Source organism: Monodon monoceros, unplaced genomic scaffold (genome assembly GCF_005190385.1).
Source record: "Monodon monoceros isolate NGI ecotype Baffin Bay Population unplaced genomic scaffold, NGI_Narwhal_1 Super_Scaffold_5, whole genome shotgun sequence".
Classification (NCBI taxonomy): Eukaryota; Metazoa; Chordata; class Mammalia; order Artiodactyla; family Monodontidae; genus Monodon; species Monodon monoceros.
The window spans coordinates 39,041,910-39,054,385 of record NW_021703782.1 but is presented as its reverse complement, the minus strand read 5'-3'; the positions used below and the strand labels follow the sequence as shown (position 1 = coordinate 39,054,385).

General features: G+C 39.2%; 2 protein-coding genes across 6 annotated transcripts in view; one reads left to right on the top strand and one right to left on the bottom strand.

Moving 5' to 3' along the window:
- The window catches only part of PLAA (phospholipase A2 activating protein), a 39,708-nt gene extending 38,300 nt beyond the window's left edge, over positions 1-1,408 (bottom strand). Inside the window, exon 1 of the mRNA XM_029203397.1 lies at positions 882-1,408. Coding sequence (XP_029059230.1) covers positions 882-1,030 — 149 coding nt within the window. The 5' untranslated portion in view covers positions 1,031-1,408. The remainder of the gene's footprint in view (positions 1-881) is intronic.
- Positions 1,409-3,639: 2,231 nt separating this feature from the next.
- IFT74 (intraflagellar transport 74) overlaps positions 3,640-12,476 on the top strand; it is a 78,449-nt gene continuing 69,612 nt past the window's right edge. For 4 of the 5 annotated variants that reach the window (XR_003790815.1, XR_003790814.1, XM_029203128.1 and 1 more), the window contains exons 1-3: positions 3,640-3,714; positions 8,454-8,592; positions 12,067-12,202. Coding sequence is in view for 2 of the 5 variants with exons in the window: in XM_029203128.1 (XP_029058961.1) it covers positions 8,473-8,592; positions 12,067-12,202 (256 nt within the window). In the remaining 3 variants the exon portion in view is untranslated. Of the gene's footprint in view, positions 3,715-8,453; positions 8,593-12,066; positions 12,203-12,476 lie in introns of those variants that run through there. The other variant, XM_029203129.1, reaches the window with a different exon arrangement.

Here is a 12,476-nt window from a genome sequence, read left to right as displayed (position 1 = left end):
TCAATGAGTGAAACCTCTGATGGGAGAGTTACTACCTGAAGTAACTTACCTCAATTTTTCCCTATCTGAACTGAAATCTGTCTTCCAGGCCTTAAATTTCCTGTTACAACAACTAAATCAGGGCTAAACCCTTGAACTTGATTTGGACTGGAGCTTAACCTTCTGTTTCCTAATATTTTTTTGATTAATCTCTCTGAAAATCTTTTGAAGGCAATGGGCTTTCTCTCCCCCAGAAAACACACTCCGCCACATCAAGAAAACACACTCCGCCACATCAAGAAAACACACTCCGCCACATCCAGAACACATTTGAGGGGTTTCATCCCCTCCGCCCAAGTCCATCACATACCCCAGACTAAGAAAGTCTGAGTTGGACAACGTGGAGAGGGGCCAAGACAACTTTTTGCAATGCAATTTTTGAGAACCTTAATTCTCCAATTTGAGGGAAGACTACAGAACAAATTCCAGGGGAAGAAGTGGACTTCCTTAAATTACACATGCCAGATGCTTTCACACGGCCTCATTAAGGAGGGTGCACCTGGCGTCAAAAGTTTTTCAAATCGAAAAGAAACACAGGAAATCATCGTCCACAAACTGAAGCCACAAAAAATACGAAGTTCGTCCAAGGTCACTCAGTCGTTTAGTGGTCAAGTTAGGACAAGAAAGTAGGTCTCTGTTCCCCCAACCCGGTGCTCTTTCCACGTAAACCTCACTAGTTTCTTACACTGCGTGCCCAGACTGCCAGTGCTCTAAGAACTGGGAGGGAGCGTGGACCGTCGGAAAGGCCGGGAAAAGAGGAAGAGGGCAGGGAAGGGTCACTCTCTTCCCAGAGAAGGAAGCTTGCAGCACAGCCGGGTAACAACGGGACTCGCAGCGCTCACCTGTCTGGGACCCAGAGGCGGGTGGTGCGGTCTCGGGACACGGACACAAAAGCCCCCGGTGGATAGAGGCAGCATACCAGGCCCCGCACGTCCAACTCGTGGCCCGGGAGCGAGCAGCTCAGCCGGTACCTGGCGGCGCCACTCGCCATGGCCCTAGGAGGTCCGGCGCCCGGTGCCCGGGCACCGCGCAAGATCAGTCCGTCTGGGAGGCCGGGCGTGCAGCGGGAGAGGGCCTTGAAGGTGAGAGGCGTCGGGACCGGAAGAGCCCGAAGGCCGGTGCGGAAGGGCGGCCGGGAAGGGGCGCGCCCAGCGAGCCGAGTGACACAGCAACCCTGACATGCACACCGGAATTCATCATCGGCCTTAGCCCGCCATGACGCAGAGTGTGTGCGTCCCGACTGCTGAGGCCGTTGAGGAACTGAGGCTCGATTCCCTCATGCGCGCTGGACCGCCAGCGGAGAAAGAGATACCACCGTCCGGCCCCTCGGAGTGGGCGCCCGAATCCCGGACTTTCCCGAGCCCGCGTCCTCACCGAGCCCCGGCTGAGCTTTTTATTGTGATGCCGGATGTGGGCCGGACTACAAATCCCACAATGCCACGCGCCAGCGGGGCGTGAGTCGTAGGCGCGCCAATCCGGATATTTTAAATCTTAGTCAGCTGTGTTGAGGGCGGTTTTGTGGCTGAGTAAGTTTGCGTCGCGTGTAGAGTTGCGGCCAGGTTTACGCCGCCGATTTCCTCAAACCTTCTCTGAGTAGTTCCTCGAGATTTTTTTTTTTTTAATCTAAACTTTTTTAAGTTAAAACGAGAGAGCTTGGGGTCAAGTTGGAAACAAGTCACTTTCCTTGAATTCTGTGAATACTAAGCCGGGTTTTTGGTACTTTAAAAATGTTTTATTTTACGTGTTAAAGATTTAAAATTTTCTCTCAAACTGTCACATCTCTATACAAATGGCAAATGCCGGGTCCTTAACGTCTGAAAACACTAAGGGAGAAATGTCAGTATCTTCTTTGTGAGACAACATACGGAATAGTTGGACAGTTAGAGGTTGTAGGAGAGGAAATATCTTTTTTTCTTTCTACTCTTCTAGCAGAAAAGTTTTCTGCTGGGGCTCTGTAGCAAAAGACAGTAACAAGAGAAAAACAGGTGTTTTAACGTGTATGTCATATATACAAGGGAGAAATTCAGAGATGAATAACTCAAAGAGGTGACGAGAGCTTGGGCTTATATGGCATCTTAACAAAGGAACAATAAGTTTTTACACAAGCGATAAAAGAAAAGAACTTTTAAATCTTTAGAGGCAGCAAATTATGGGAAGCCGACTATATGGGAAACTAGCAGTAGTTAAAGGCTAATTAGTAAAGTTTTTATGTAGATTCTTCTGGTGCAGTCTCCAGGATGGTAAAGGTCTAAAGTTGTCTCCAATGATTAACTTTTGTCCTTCCTGGTTAAGAAGCAAGGAGGGGCACTTTTGAAAATTTATATTCTGCTTTTAAGCAAATAGCAGAATAGTAGAGAACTTTTCCTGTACCTGCTTTTCAATTGCCTTCCCCTCCAAATAATCCTTATAATACCAAAGTGGCATGTTTTGGGATGGCAAATTCTACCACCCTTCACTGCAACGACCATAAGTATAACAAATGACCATTACAAATATGTTGGTCTCAAATGGAATAATTACATGAAAATGTTTTACAAACTTAGAGAACTCAATCACATGACATTATTTCATTTTGTATTGCACTGGTTTTAACCCACTTGAAGGCAGGTATACAAGAGAATAAATCTGGGCATAAAAAATGTATACAAGGGCTTCCCTGGTGGCGCAGTGGTTGACAGTCTGCCTGCCGATGCAGGGGACACGGGTTCGTGCCCCGGTCCGGGAAGATCCCACATGCCGCGGAGCGGCTGGGCCCGTGAGCCATGGCCGCTGAGCCTGCGCGTCCGGAGCCTGTGCTCTGCAACGGGAGAGGCCACAACAGCGAGAGGCCCAGGTACCGCAAAAAAAAAAAAAAAAAAAAAGTATGCAAGATGGGAATAATGTGAAAATGTTAAAAGTCCAATATGTATGTATGTTTAGAGATCCCATCACATTTTTTTTTTGAACTCCCATCATATTTAAGCTGTCTATAGGAAGACTGGAAAAAAAACAAACTGCAAGTTACTTTTATTAGAGAAATAGGATTTGAGACGACGTAATTCTCATTTTTTAAAAAAACATGTTTAAAAAACATTGTTTTAAAACAACTTTGCCTTTAATTCAGCCCTCACAAAATAACTCTGAAAGTAAGCCTAAAGGTATAAAACTTTCAATGAAATGAAACATGGTACCAGAATTGCGTCAATACTTAATGCTGTATCGTCTATGTTGTATTCCTTCCTTCTAACAGGAAGGAAACTACTACTTATGAGAAACAAAAAGACTGTACAATGAATGCTGCCTACCACGGAATAACTTCAAATAATTCTTATTAAAATAAGTCTGATGTATTACAAATGATGTTACACAGCGATATGATAAAACTCGCTGGAGTGAGTTCAGGTCATGCACACAATCAAGAGAGGTTACTCTGATTACAAAGAAAACCAAGTTTTTAAATAAAATATTCTTCCCTAGCCAACTCGCCGTTTTCCCTGTCTTCCAGAGGTATCGAGGTAACAGAAGTTAGTCCTCAAACCTCGCGAGAGCATTTCACTCTCGCTTCACTGAGCGAAGGCCGAGGATTGGCCAATCAGGAGGAGGGGGCCTCACCGCGACCAGCCCCCGTTGCCGGGAGACGCGAGGCAAGCGGCCACTAGGGGTTAGGCCTTGAGGGCCCAGGAAAGCTGCGCGCAGGTGAGCGGGGCGTCTCGGGTGAGCTAACGGGTTCGCGGGCCCGACTAGAAGGCTACGCGGTGGTGGAGGGTTCGGAAAGAAGTGCGAGTGCCCTTGAGTCGTGCGACTTCGCTCTTTCCGCGCCCCGCCGCGGAGCGGCCTCCCTCCTTCCGCGCCCTCAGCGCTGGCGGAGGTGAGAAATCCCGGTCCCTCTTTGCCTCCCTTGCCGATTATTTTAGCCTTGGAGATGCTGATGCGCTTCAAACAAAATAAATTCAGCTCTTAGGTGTTCTCCTCCGCCAAGGAAGTTCCATTTATAGTCCGGCAGAGCGTGAGGAGAGACCTCAAACAGTCCCTTGTGGAGACCTGCCAAGGCGAGACCAGAGGGAACGATTCGAGAGCCTCAAAGATAAAGTTCACTGTGGGCTGAGGGATTTTACTCGAAGTAATAATAGATTTCAGTCTGTTGGTCAGAGCGGAAGGGACTTAGCAACTTTCCACTTCTTCCTATATGTTAAAATGGTTGATTCGGGGAGGATAATGATTGTAATAATTAGGAACCAGATGTTTCATGTGAAGTATCTGGAATCGTCACAACGGCTGTGCAAGCTAGAGCTCGCTTCCACACTGCAGATAAGGAAACACGTCCAGAGGGGATAATATGGCTGGTAACTGACGGAGCTCCGTTAGCATCCCTAAACTTTCTGGAACCTCTCTGGTTGTGTGAATAACCCCAGCGATTGTGTGAACATTTGAATGACTAACCCCGGAGTTAGTGGCATATTTGTTACTAGTGCCTCTCCCTTTTATTTTACCCGGTGGAACTGATCTAATGCTAACTAAACTTCTTCCACGATAGTAAAGCAGTGGCAAAGAAAATCAGGGGGAAATTCTATATATCGTACATTTTCTTAAAGTTCCTCAGGAAAGCTGGATTAACACTGACTAATTCTGTTGGAAACAGGTTTATTGTATTAGCTTTCTCTGGGAGAAACCGTTTTGACCACAGACCTTGTCTGCCTTTCAAAAAGTTGTTTCATGAAACTCACTTTTCTATTTGCAATAATAATAGTAGTAATTTTACTACTTTGTCCGAAGAGTTCAAAACGGCAAGAAAATAGAATCACGGAGCTAGTTGGAATGGGAAGGTTGTAAGTTTGGCGTGAACATATTAAATATAAAGTGATAATAGGATATCTGAATAGAAATTCCCAATAAACAGTTGAAAACTTAGAATTGGTGTCCAGTTTAAAGGACAGAACAGGAGATACTGATTTATGAGTAATCAGCCTAGTTCAAGTTATAAGAAAAGGATGAAATATTATGGAGAGACGAGAAGTAATCCAAGGACTGATCATGAATGATTTTAAGGAAAGCCAGGGAAGAAGTACTGGGCATGGGCTATAGAAACTGAGAAACCATTTTAGTTCGAGAAATGATTTGTTTCCTTTTTAATAATTTAGTAAATTTTTGTAACTGGCAATGCCTTCATGTGGGAGGAAATTCAGATGGTACAAAAGAACAGAAAGTTTTTGCCTGGCCCTGAGATATATGCTGGGGATATAAAGATAAATAAGATCCAGCTCTTGCCTTCAAGGTAGAGAAATACTTAAGCAGATTATTTCAATTGGTGTGATAGGTCCTGGGATAGAGATGTGTATGGATCCATCGTAGCATTTAGGTCAGCCCTGTAAATTCAAATTGAAGAAGGTGAGGGTGGTTATGGTCTGGTCGTTGAAGGATTCCTAGGGAGGATAACAGGCAAGATGTGTGTTATGCAAGGGGACCCCTCAGGAGGCCAGTATAATAATCCACTTGAGTCCATGAGGCCATGAGCAGTACTATAGGAATGGAGAGGAAGTTAGATTTTAAACATTTAGGCATAAAATCAGTAGTATTATTTCATTAGCTATGGGAAATGAGGGAGAGGGAGAAATCAAGGACTACGTTTCTGACTTGCATGGCTAGGAGTTGGTACCAAGAGGAAGAGCAAATCTGGGGGAGATGACAATGAGTTTACATTTAGTTATATTTATTTTGAAATACTGATGATATATTGAAGTGGAAATGTCAAGTAATTATTTGGATATAAACACCTTAGAGTGTGAGAAGTTAGGACTGGAGATACGGTATTGTGAGTCATTAGCTTATTAATTGTTAAAACCCTGAGTTTAGATGAGGTGGCACAATGAGAGCTTAAAGAGGAAAAAGAAAAATAGACTGTGGATGATATCTTGAGAAATGCTGCTAATAAAGGCAGGTAGAATAAGATGGAGACTGAAAAAGGAGAAACAGAGGAGGGGAGTGTCACGGAGATGGTTTCATGTAGGAGTGGACACCAGTAACAGAGAGATGACATTTACATTCCTAGCTGCATTGGCAGGAACCATTTGAATGGAATAGTAGGAATCCAGGAGATAGAGGAAGTGGAAAAAGTAGAGAATAATGGATATAAGCTATTTTTTAGAGTTTGTGTAGAGAAAGGACATATAAGACTGTATTAAAGGTGGTTTCAGGATCAAGAAATTAGTTTTTAAGGTTAGGAAAGAATGGAACATGATAACAGACTGAAAGAAAGGAGAAAGTTTAAAGACATACGTAAGAGCTGGATAATGCCCCAAAGGAAATTGGGGCAGGGGTGAAGGAGAAGGAGGTTGGTAAGGAGAGGGAACTAATGTCCCAGAGGTATGGGATCAAGAGGATAAATCAGAATAGAGACTGATCTTGAATGAAAGGATGGCTATTGAGATTGGAGGTCAGGGTGGATATAGGAAAGTTTATGTGCTCCAAATGTGATAGATTTCATGTCTTAATTTTCTCAATTATGAAATTGAGTCATCTGCTGAGAGTGGCAGGAACAGACTTAATTAGAAAAGTGGTTAAGAATTGGAATCATCAAGGACGGAGTAGCTTATAAAGGATTAATAAAATAATTTCTGAGATGAGGGTCCATCTAAATTTGGTTACTATGGCTTTGCAGTTCTCCAGTCTGTATAGTCTTGGGATTTCCATCAACAGTGTTCAGCAGTCCAGGTTGAATGTGGGGAGAATGGTTTCTGATTTTGCCAGAAGGGTTGAAGAAGAGTTCGAGGATGCAAATTTGTTGATGGTGCTCCTGAGACAGTAATTTAATATTGAGAAGGAAAGGAGTCCTTGAAACTGACCTCCTCAAGGTCACTAATGGTTTCTTGGATGGGGATTCCAATGGACATTTCAGTATTCATCTTACTTGAATTCCCAGCAGAAAATGGCATTGACCATTCCTGCCTTTTCTTGGCATCTCTGACACACACTCCTGGTTTTTTGTTTGCTTTTTGAGTCTTCGTTTTCAGTCTCATACTAGTTTCTCCTCTTCTGTGCAATCTCTAGGTATTGACATTCCTGAGGCCAGAGTCTTGGGCACTCTTTTTCTCCATATTATCTCTCTAGTTCAGTATCTTTAAAACTCTTTTGAACATGACCTATAATAGGACATATATTTTACATTATAGACCAGTATACACATATGTGTAAATTTATATAGATATAACTGAAAAAGAATTTAATGAAACAGTACTCTTCCTATGTGCAGTGAACTCCCTTGTATTTTCTATTTTATTTCATATTTAAACCATATTGGTCATAACCTGCTAAATTGTTTTCATAAGCTACTAATAGGTTGAGACCCATAATTTTAAAATGCTATTTTAAATTATTAGCCCAAACTTTAAATAATAATATATTCTGATGAGTAAAGGAGGGGGCTGGTAAACTGGGAGAGAATGAGTGAATAAAGGAAATAGTTTAAGGGGAGGTGTAGTGAGAATAAAGGTGAGAAAAAGGTAGAAGGAGAGGAAATTAAGGCCAGAGAATAAAGTGTTTCAATTAAGATATTTGAGATGAAGCAATTCCAGATGATGACAAGCTCCAGCTCTGGCCATGGCTATGAATGACTAAAATAGAGTTGAAATGATTACTGAAATTTAGGTCAGGGAACTGTGAAGCTAGAATGTTACATATTGAATCCAGTATCCATATGGAAGTCATCCAGGATGTTGGTGGTACTGGAATAGAGGACTGTGAACAAAAGACTAGTAAACATGGGGGAGAGATTAGGAGGTCCCTAGATAAAAGCAGCCAAGAAAGATGCAAGGCAATATAGTTGCATTATTTGGTCCTCAAAGGAAGAGAATCCTGTTTATTTTTTTAAAAACTTGGAAGAATAATGTTTTGACAGTGACATTGTGGAGCAAGGAGAGTGCGGTGTACTCCTTTGCTTTGGAATTGTGGGACAGGAAGCTAAAACAGCCTTCACTACCAAAAGCATTTTCAGGAGAAGACGGGAACCTGTTAAGGCAAAGTGTAAAAGGAACTATTTATAATAGGATTGAGAATATAAAGGAGTTTATTATAGACCAGAAATCACAGAGAAAATATCGGCAGAGAAGAAAGATACTGGTTTTGCCGGGAGAGAGGAAGCTTACTAGAGTATGGGATGAGAGTCCAAGAGAGAAAGATATCTAGAGGGGCTTCCATTTTGATAAGATAACAGGGAAATGAGGAGGGCATGTTGTAATAAATGACTTCATGGTTCTAAATCGAACATTAATGTCAAATCTGAACAGAATTAAAGCAAGCTCAACCTTGTACGTAGTGATACCTGGAATGGCAATTTGCAAGAAAAGTCATCATGGATTAAATGTTTGAAGGAAGCATATGCAGGTCACTACTATCTTGCTACAGAAGATACCAAAGGAGACCTATTCCTTGTTTCCAAACAGTGGTTAAAGTGAGCAAGCAATGGCCAGTAATCACAAACCTTCAGCAGCTCGGCCTGTTTCTCGAGGTGGGATTGGATTGACAGGAAGGCCTCCTTCTGGAATACGGCCCCCATCAGGAAATATTCGAGTGGCAACTGGAGTAAGTTTAAAACAAATAATTGAATTTTTATGCGTATATCCTGGTAGAATTTGGAAAGCTTGTCTATAATAAGAGATTCTTCTTTGTTTTTCTTTATAAAGAAAACATACTATTATATAAGTATGTTTTCTGGAAAACATCTAGAAGTATAAATGTGGGAGAATGTTTGAAAGACACTGTTATGAGAAAGAGGCCTGCTCATGCTGATATTCAAATTTATCTTAAAGCTACAATAATTTAAGTGGTATAGTGTATTGGTGCCAAAGCCAAGTGAAATGGAAAAGACCAGAAATGGAATCGGGCGTGTAAGAATTTAATTAATGATTAAGGTGACATTTCAAATTAGTTGGAAAAACATGTAGTATTCAGTAGTGCACTCAAATAACTGGTAAACCATTTGTTTTAAAAAACCAAATCCCTCCCTCACACAGAATTCTAGATATTTTAGAAATTTTATATTTAAAAAATGAAACCATAAATGTATTAGAGGAAAATATGGGTAAGTATTTTGTGTAAACTTGGCGTAGGCTAGGCCTTTGTAAAAATAACAGGAAACATCGAGTACTGAAAAGGAAAGTATTTTTATATTTATATATTTGAATTTAAAAAAATTGAAAACATCATAAAAAGGTTAAAAGAAAAACGACAAACTGGTTAAAAAAAAAGTATTTGCAACATATATGTCATACATAGAATTCAGACTCTTAAAATGAAAAAGGAAAGCTTACTCATTTGTAAAAGCTCTTTCTGTATTAAAGCTATAAATCCTATGTCCAATCAAAATTCCTTGAGATTTCTCTTGGGGTAGGGGAAGGAATATCATTGTAAAACTATTCTAGCATTCACTTAGAACAGTACAAAGGCAAAAATAAGAAAAAGTACAGTACTCTAATATAAAAATATAAGAAGTAAAACAGTGTTCTGGTTGCTACAGCAGCCTAGAAACAAACTAGTAAATGTTAAGAGCTTAATGTAAGATAGAGAGTGTCATAAATCAGTGAATCAGTAAGAGAAACACACCACATTAGAAATAATTGGTAAACTTTATAAGCTGATAATTCTAAGCAGAATAATATCCTGTAAGGATATTTATTACATTTTCATTATAATTATAATAGTGAAAATTTGAGAACAGCCTAAATGGCCTTACAACAGGTTAATCTTAAATAGATTATGATATGTCTATCCCTATAATCGGCTATTAAGTAGCCTTTAAAAATTATTTTCAAAAAATATTTCAGGAAATAATATATCTTTATAGTACAGTATTAAGTGAAAAAAGCAGTGTGGTGTCCGTTTAACATAAAGATAAATATATATATATTTACATAGAAAGAAATGAATACACCAAAATATTCATAGTTATTTCTCTGATGCTCACAAGAGATGGTTTTGCCTATCTCAAGGTGCGTGTGAGGTACTCAAGCTCGGACAGTAGACTAATTGCAAACTGGAGATAATGTTGGGTCCTGTGTTTAAATAATAAGAAGAGCAGCAATTTTTGGAGGGAATAATTTTGTTAAAGTTAGGTTTTTTTAAAGTTTTAAGATTTTTCTAGAGTTTTAGGTAATATTATCAACATCATCAACTTATACTGAAATGATTTTTCTAAAGTCTTCATATATATGGTACTGAGCGAGAGTATCTTTTTCTATTATTCTAATAGTAAGAATTTATGCTTGTTAAATATTTATAAAAGGAATCTGAAATATATTGGCCACCTACTGTTTGCCAGGTGCTTTAACTAATTTTTGCAGTTACTAAAATAGTAATGCTTGTTGTAAAACATGCAAAGGAAAAGTGTCAGAGTTCCCTCCTTCTACCCCAGGTATAACCATTGTCTAAGGTGTGATGTGTATCCTTCTAGACCTTTTTCTATCCATTTACAAACACTAACACACATCCATATATAATTGTATGGTTTTAGTGTTTTCCAAAATGAGGACAGTGCTATATGTATACATTCTTATTGCTCTTGTCCTTTTCTTTCAATAAGGTATTGTAAATATATTTCTGTGTGAACACATGAATACTTACTCCATTCTTTTTAATGTGTGCAGTTTTTTTTTTTTTTTTTTTTTTGCGGTACGCGGGCCTCTCACTGTTGTGGCCTCTCCCGTTGCGGAGCACAGGCTCCGGACGCACAGGCTCAGCGGCCATGGCTCACAGGCCCAGCCGCTCCGCGGCATGTGGGATCCTCCCAGACCGGGGCACGAACCCGTGTTCCCTGCGTCGGCGGGCGGACTGTCAACCACTGCGCCACCAGGGGAAGCCCTGTGCAGTTTTAATTTATGCTTTCTTCTCTATACTTTCATCTGGTAAATTTTTTTAAGTGATATAGTTATTTGAGTAGTTGTCATAATTATGCTTGCATAGAGCCAAAGAGGAAATTATTCAGGTTTATCCAAGGAGAGATTTAGCATTCTTTCCCAATGATCACTCAGGATAATCCTGAACTCATTTCATTTGAATTTGTAGTTGACAGTATTCCTGTATACAATGTATTCTTTGGAATGTGTTACTGTTCCTGGCCCCCATACTCAAATTAATTACCAAGTACTTCTCAGAGTCACTTGAGAACTATGTTAGCTGATAGAATTTGAGGCTACCAGCTAAAAGAATTAAAAACAATCAAAATCAACCAGAATGGTTGTATCTAACCTCTATCTAAAATTTCTACTACATATTTAAATCTACTACTTTATTCTTTGACAGAGAGTAAGAAAAAAGAAAAGAGGGATAGGAAGATAAACAAAAGAAGGATATCTTGGAACAGTTTCAGGCTGTCCTTTATACCTTCCCATGCCTGTACATACTATATGAACTGACAAGAAGGGAGTCTTTTGACCTTTCCTCAGGGTGTATAATATTACATTAGATTCTGCAGACCTGAAGTAGAGAATCATGTAGAGTAATAATATGAATGCTTGCTGAATGATGGAAACTCTTTAATACTTATATGGCTATCTTGTGATGTAATTATATCTTTTCTTCTCAAGATGAAAATTTCTTTATTTTTTTCTGATTTTAATGGTAATATATACTTACTGTAATAATGTTGAAAATATGAAATTATATAAAATATAAAATGAACTATTATATCATTATATAGGGATAAACTTTGTTACTATTTTTTAATGTAATCCTCCAGACTTTATTTTACAAAAATGGAGTTATAACCATTTCCTATGATTAAATAAGAACAAATAGGTGGACATTTTGCTCCTTTCCAGTTTGGGAGTACTATAAATACATCTACACATAGAATTTTAAATTTTAAAGAAATTTTTATTTAATTATCATAGAATTTTAGAGGTTAATTTTATTTAATATTTCAGACATTTAAAATGTAAGGAAAATTTTACAAATTATATAGAATCTTAGTTTTTTTTAATATTCTCTTTGCAGTCTTAACAATATTAGAGGCACAGTCTTTTTCTTGTTTATTAAAACTGAATCTTGTTTGTCATTTAGATGCCACCTGGAACAGCAAGACTGGGCTCTCGTGGTGGTCCCATAGGGACAGTAGGAGTTCTGTCCTCTCAAATCAGAGTTGCTGATCGTCCTGTGACACAACAAGGTTTGAGTGGAATGAAAACTGGGATGAAAGGTATCTATTTTAAGAAGATGAGTATATTTTGTACAAGTATTACAGTATCATATTACTAAATCAGAATTGTAGACTGAAAGAGGCTATTTTACTCAATTCTTATTCCTTGATTCACAAAATTGTAAGGGTTAAATAAAAGAATGAATGTGAAAATTCATTGTGAACTAGGGAGTTATATACATATATTAGCTATTTTAATATTCATTTTTCTTAACATAAAAGTTTGCTATAACTTTTCCTAAATTGAAGTATAGTTGATTTACAATGTCATGTT